We start from the raw sequence: 5,841 nt of genomic DNA, 5'->3' as shown, positions 1-5,841 counted from the left end.
GGGGGGCTGCTGGCTGGAACTTTGCGGTGAGCCCCTCAGTGTGTGACCCAGTGTGTCACCGAAAAGGCAGAGCGAGGTGGAACTTTAATGAGCAGAGACTCCGTGGTCCCACGGACTTCCCTTACAAATCGTAAATCAAAGATTCAGCTTATTAAGACTATCAAGAGAGCCGCTGGAGAGCCTCAGTCCCCCTTCTGGTACAACGGCCCTGTGTGATTGCACAGGCGGCAGCAGCAGCAGCACATGCAGTCCTTCCAGTAACGCTGCTTTCTCTGATCTTCCAGAACCCTGCTCCTACGAAGGCCGAGTGTTTCAGGATGGGCAAGACTGGCGCTTGAGCAGATGTGCCAAGTGTGTGTGCGGCAATGGGGTGGCCCAGTGCTTTGCAGCCCAGTGCCGGCCTCTGTTTTGTAAGCAGGTAAGGAAGCCACCTCCCCAGCGGGCGTCCTCCCAGCTGTAGCCCTCCCTCTGCAGGCACTTGCCTTCTCTGTGGAGACGTCTCAGGTGGGCCCTGGAGGCACCAGGGAGGGGAAACGAGGGCTGTTTTATTTTCCTTATGCTTTTGGAGATGGCCCCTCTGCCGTTTCTTTACTCTTAAAAGCTGCTGATGGGTCTAATTAGCAGCCATTTAGGCTAATTGTAACATAATGAAGCTGAGCCTGGAGGGTACATACCAGGAAGCTGCCAGCTCCAACTGCAGATGTCCCCAAAATGTCAAGCTCAACATCTGGAAAATTCAGTGACGTTTTTTTAAATGCATAGGTGTATTCTGCGTTAAGACAGAGTCGCCTTTGAATTGGAGGATCATATTATTGTTCGGATGTACACAATTTAATTCTTATAGAGTAATGCGTCAGATCACCACAGGATTTAACCCGGGGTTTTTGAAATGGCGAGACCTTGTTCTTCATTTAAAGGCCAGGTGGTTTTCCCAAATCGAGACTCTTCACTCAGATTTAGAAGAGAAAATCAATCGAAAATAAATGCGGTGTACGTGGTATTTTATAGGTTTTCTTTTTCTATTATAGAAACTTTTCTGGAAGCTCCAGTGGGTGTCCCAAGGCAGTTGACAGATAACCACGGGAGGAGTTTCCCCCTAGAATTGATGCAAAGTAGCTCAGTTTGACTTAAGGAAAGCTGCGAGACCGCCTTCTGACGCGACAGAGTAGTCCTGTGTGTCCAATAAAACAAGATCAATAACATGGCATATTGTGACAGTTGGGCAGCCAAAAGGCAATTAGACAAGAAATGCTAAATGCTGAATGAAGAGAACATGTATGTAACTGGAAGGGTAGATTGTATTACCCACACGCCATCAACTACGGTGTCCTTGTCAGTCTCCCCATTTATCACAGCGTCTTGTCCCAGCTTGGTGGTGACAAAGGAGCTGTGTGGTGAAGCAGCCTGCTGGCTTACTCTACTCTTCTCCCATTTGGGGGACATTGTGGTGGGGGCCGTTTTGATTCAGCTCGCTCCAGGATAAGTCCCCGTGGGTGTGAAGGGCGATTGAGCTCTTTGCCACCGTGACAATGAAGGCGGCGAGGGGAAGGGAACTCCCTTTGCGCTGTCTGCTTTCATTCTTCAAAAACGTAACCACAGGCTGGACTTTACCCCCAAACAAACAAACAAAACCTCCTGCCCTTAAGTAGATTTCGACTCAGTGACCCTTTATAGAGCTCCAGAGACAGCAAATTCCTGTGGGAGCAGAGAGCCTCGTCTTTCTCTTGCAGAGTGGCCGGTGGATTTGAACAGCTGAACTTCCCGTGGAGGGCCAGGCATTGGAAATGTTGCCTTTCCTTTTTAAAATGGGACACGTTAAATATAAACTCTAGCTTCCCACGTAGGACTCACTAATAGTGTGCATTGATACGTATACATAATTAATATAAAATGATGAAACTTGGCTCCATACTTTAGATCTAAATTTATATGCATGCAGTCTGAAATTTTAAAATAGGTATGTGTATTTTTTCCTCAAATTGATTTATATCAGCCATGCACATTAAGTCTTTAGTTTTTACATACAGTTTTTAAAAAGTCAGATCATTAAAACCACTTTTCTTTTTTTTAAATCATTTTATTGGGGTTCATACAACTCTTTATCACAATCCATACATACATCAATTGTGTAAAGCACACTTATACATCTGTTGCCCTCATTGTTCTCAAAATTCGCTTTCCGCTTGGATTCCTAGAATCAGCTCCTCCTTTTCCTTTTTCCCTTCCCCCATCTTCCCCGCTCCCCCCCTCCCTCATGAACCCTTAATAATTTATAAATTATTATTACATCTTATCTTACACTGTCCCTTCACCCACCTTTCAGTTGCCCATCTCCCAGAGAGGGAGTTATATGTAGATCCTTGTGATCGAGTCCCCCTTTCTACCCCCTCTTCCCTCCCGGTATCGCCACTCTCACTGCTGGTCCTGAGGGGTTCATCTGTCCTAGATTCCCTGTGTTTCCAGTTCCCATCTGTACCGTTGTGCATCCTCTGGTCCTAAACTAGGTTTGCAAGGTAGAATTGGGATCATGATAGTTGTGGGGAGGAAGCGTTTAAGAACCATCATTGTGTGATCACCTTCCCCACATAAACGCTGAAGACGAATGTGTGCATAAGTAAATGTGGTGAAGAAGGCTGATGGTACCTGGCAATTGAAAGCTATAGCATCTGGGGTCTTAAATGCTTGAAGGCAGACAAGTGGCCATCTAGCTTGGAAGCAACAAAGCCCACAGAGAAGAAGCACACAAGCCTGTGGGAACACAGGGTGCTGAAGGGATCAGGTAGCAGACACCAAAGAACAAAAACCATCATTGTATGATCACGTTCCCCACATAAACGCTGAAGACGAATGTGTGCATAAGTAAGTGTGGTGAAGAAGGCTGATGGTGCCCGGCTATCAAGAGCTAGAGCGTCTGGGGTCTTAAAGGGCTTGAAAGTAAACAAGCGACCATCTAGCCCAGAAGAAACAAAGCCCACATGGAAGCAGCACACCAACATGTGTGATCATTAAGGGCCAAGGGGACCAGGTTTCAAGCACCAAAGGCAGGGGCGTGGGGGTGGGGAATCATATCATCGTGAATGAGGGTAGCGTGTGATGGGGACCCAATGCCCATCTGTAGACAACTGGACATCCCTTGCAGAGGGGTAGTGGGGAAGAGATGAGTCACTCAGGGTTCAGTGTAGCAATAATGAAAAACCACTTTTCTTTGTCTAATATCGCCAGGAAATGTTGAGTAAATGTCTGATATTGATGGAATGTCACTTCCACCACGGTCCCCACTACCATCGCCATCATTACAATTATCTGCTCTACATTTTGAGTTTTTACTGTGGACCAGTTATTGTTTCATTCTTTGTTTTCATCTTCATAATTTTTAACATTATAAATTATAAATATTATAATTAGAATGTCCATAAAAATTATTTAAAATTTTCATGTTTATAATTACCCTAACAATCCTGTGAAATAAGAGCTATTGTTACTTTCCCAACATTTTCTTTCTGATTCTGTAATAGTGTTTAGAAGCTTGCTCTTTCTTTGAATGTTCATAATGTTATTCTTTAACAAAAAAAAGTTCCCCAGTTGCTTCTTTCTATTTATTCACACTTGATCAAGAGCGACCCATACCTAATACTTGAAAATTGCCAGGGTAAGTGGCTTACCCTTGGCTAATTCTCCTTATTGGATCAGTCACCAGGTTTTAGGAAATGTGCTGACTCCCAGCCCAAGTGATGCTAGAGGGGTGTGCCTTGTGGATGTTCTCCATCATTCTCCAAAAGGTTGGAGGCTGGAGGCCACTCACAGGTGGACGTTCAGACCCTGAACACCCTGGGCAGCACAGCCTCACTCTGATTTCCTGGTGTCACCATGAGCGGGAGCCAACTTGATGTCAGTTGTTTCTGATCTTGCTTTTGCGCGTTGAGCAGATTTGCATTTAGCTCTGTTGTCCCCAAGTCAGATCCTTTCCTATCTCCACCGCCCACTGCTCTGCATTCTGAATTTATAAAACAAAAAGAAAACCGTACAAAAAACCCATGTCCCTTTGGTTGCACCGCTGTGAGCCGCTTTCATCCCCGTCTGTGACTGCGGCACTTGCCCTTCAGACCTCTGCCCTTCCCTACATTTTATGACGGGCCCTGCCTAGCCCAGCAAAAATACTTCCCACCCATTTGTTTGCTGGACTTCATGGCTCCAACCAGTTGTGAAAAGAAAGATATGGAGGATGGTAAAAAGCTAGGGATTCAATTCTACCTTACAAATCCGGCTAGACCAGAGGATGTACAATGGTACAGATAGGAACTGGAAACACAGGGGACCAGGGCAGATGATCCCTTCAGGACCAGTGGTGAGAGTGGCGATCCTGGGAGGATGGGGGGAGGGTGGGTAGAGAGGGAGAACCGATTATAAGGATCTACATATAACCTCCTCCCTGGGGGACGGACAACAGAAAAGTGGGTGAAGGGAGACATCAGACAAAGTAAGACATGGCAAATAATAATTTATAAATTATCAAGGGTTCATGAGGGGAGGGGGGAGGGGGGAGCAGGAACGGAGGGGTTAAAGTGAGGAGCTGATGGCAGGGGCTTACATGGAGAGCAAATGTTTTGAGAATGATGACGACGACGGTAACGAATATGCAAATGTGCCTTATACAATGGATGGATGGATGGATTGTGATAAGAGTAGTATGAGCCCCCAATGAAATGATTAAAAAAAAAAAGCTAGGAATTGCAGTCTGATCACCCCAAATGGCACTCGCTGTTGTTCCAATGTGGAGGGTTGGATCCATAGTCTGTCTCATATGTTAAGGCAGAGAATTGGGGACGCAAATAAAAGTCAGCACATGAAGGTCACAGGATGCCTGTGTTCTATGGGACTTCCTGGTGCTGGCAGGAGATAAACGCCATTCATTTTGCTTTTTCCATAGTAGAGCTTTTATGCCTTTATATAGCTGCTTTCTATAGCTTTCAAGAGCTGTTAGCTATAATACATTGCAAAATATCTACTATAAGTATTTTTTGTTTAAAGAGGTTTGAAATCCATACCTGAAAACATATTTGATAGTATTCCTACCCAAAATTGTAGTAATGTTGATCATATCTTTTATATTGAACCTCTGAGCTGTTGTGGCTCTGTTGGGTAAGCATTGAACTGCTAGCCACAAGGTAAGTGGTTCGAACCCACTAGTCCACTCCTTGGGAGAAAGATGACGCCGTCAGCTTCCATAATGATGTACAAAGCTTCCAAAACACTCTATAGGACCGATATGAGTCAGACTGTACTTGGCAATGGGTTTGGTTTTGGGTGATTACTGACGACCTCATTTTTGGCTTAGGATTGACAAACTTTTTGTAAAGGACCAGAGAGTAAATCCTTTGGTTTTGTGTGTCATAAAGTTGCAACAACCCACTCCCCATGATTGCGTAAAAATAGCTATAGACAATATGTAATTTAGTAGGTATGGTTGTGTTCCAGCAAAACTTTATATAAAACAGGCACTAGGCCAGGTTTTTAGGCTATATACTTGGAAGGACAAATCTATGTAGGTAGAGTAATGAGATTCAGGTGTATGATAGCAACAACATTGATTGTTAAAACGTGTCTCTCTTTCTCGCATCCACTTCCTACTCACTTTCTTTATTTAGGACTGTAGTTCTATATATAAAGCCCCAACTCAGATGAGATCTCAATTCTCAATAGTGTAGTTCTCGAGTTTGTCTGATATTATCTCTTCAAATCTGTTTTCTTTCTACTCATTTTTTCCCGTTATTAGTGGAGAAAGAGCCTGTTTATTTCAGTAAAGTCTGTAGCTATATATGGCCAATCGAATTGGAAAGCAAG

General features: G+C 44.3%; 1 protein-coding gene across 1 annotated transcript in view; it reads left to right on the top strand.

Moving 5' to 3' along the window:
• The window catches only part of FRAS1 (Fraser extracellular matrix complex subunit 1), a 593,853-nt gene that overhangs the window by 267,133 nt on the left and 320,879 nt on the right, over positions 1-5,841 (top strand). Inside the window, exon 6 of the mRNA XM_013004822.2 lies at positions 285-418. Within this exon, the coding sequence (XP_012860276.2) occupies positions 285-418 (134 nt within the window). The remainder of the gene's footprint in view (positions 1-284; positions 419-5,841) is intronic.

This window comes from Echinops telfairi, unplaced genomic scaffold (assembly GCF_000313985.2).
Source record: "Echinops telfairi isolate 266 unplaced genomic scaffold, ASM31398v2 ScPeMD7_7468;HRSCAF=8506_0, whole genome shotgun sequence".
NCBI lineage: Eukaryota > Metazoa > Chordata > Mammalia > Afrosoricida > Tenrecidae > Echinops > Echinops telfairi.
This window is presented reverse-complemented; position numbering and strand designations above follow the sequence as displayed.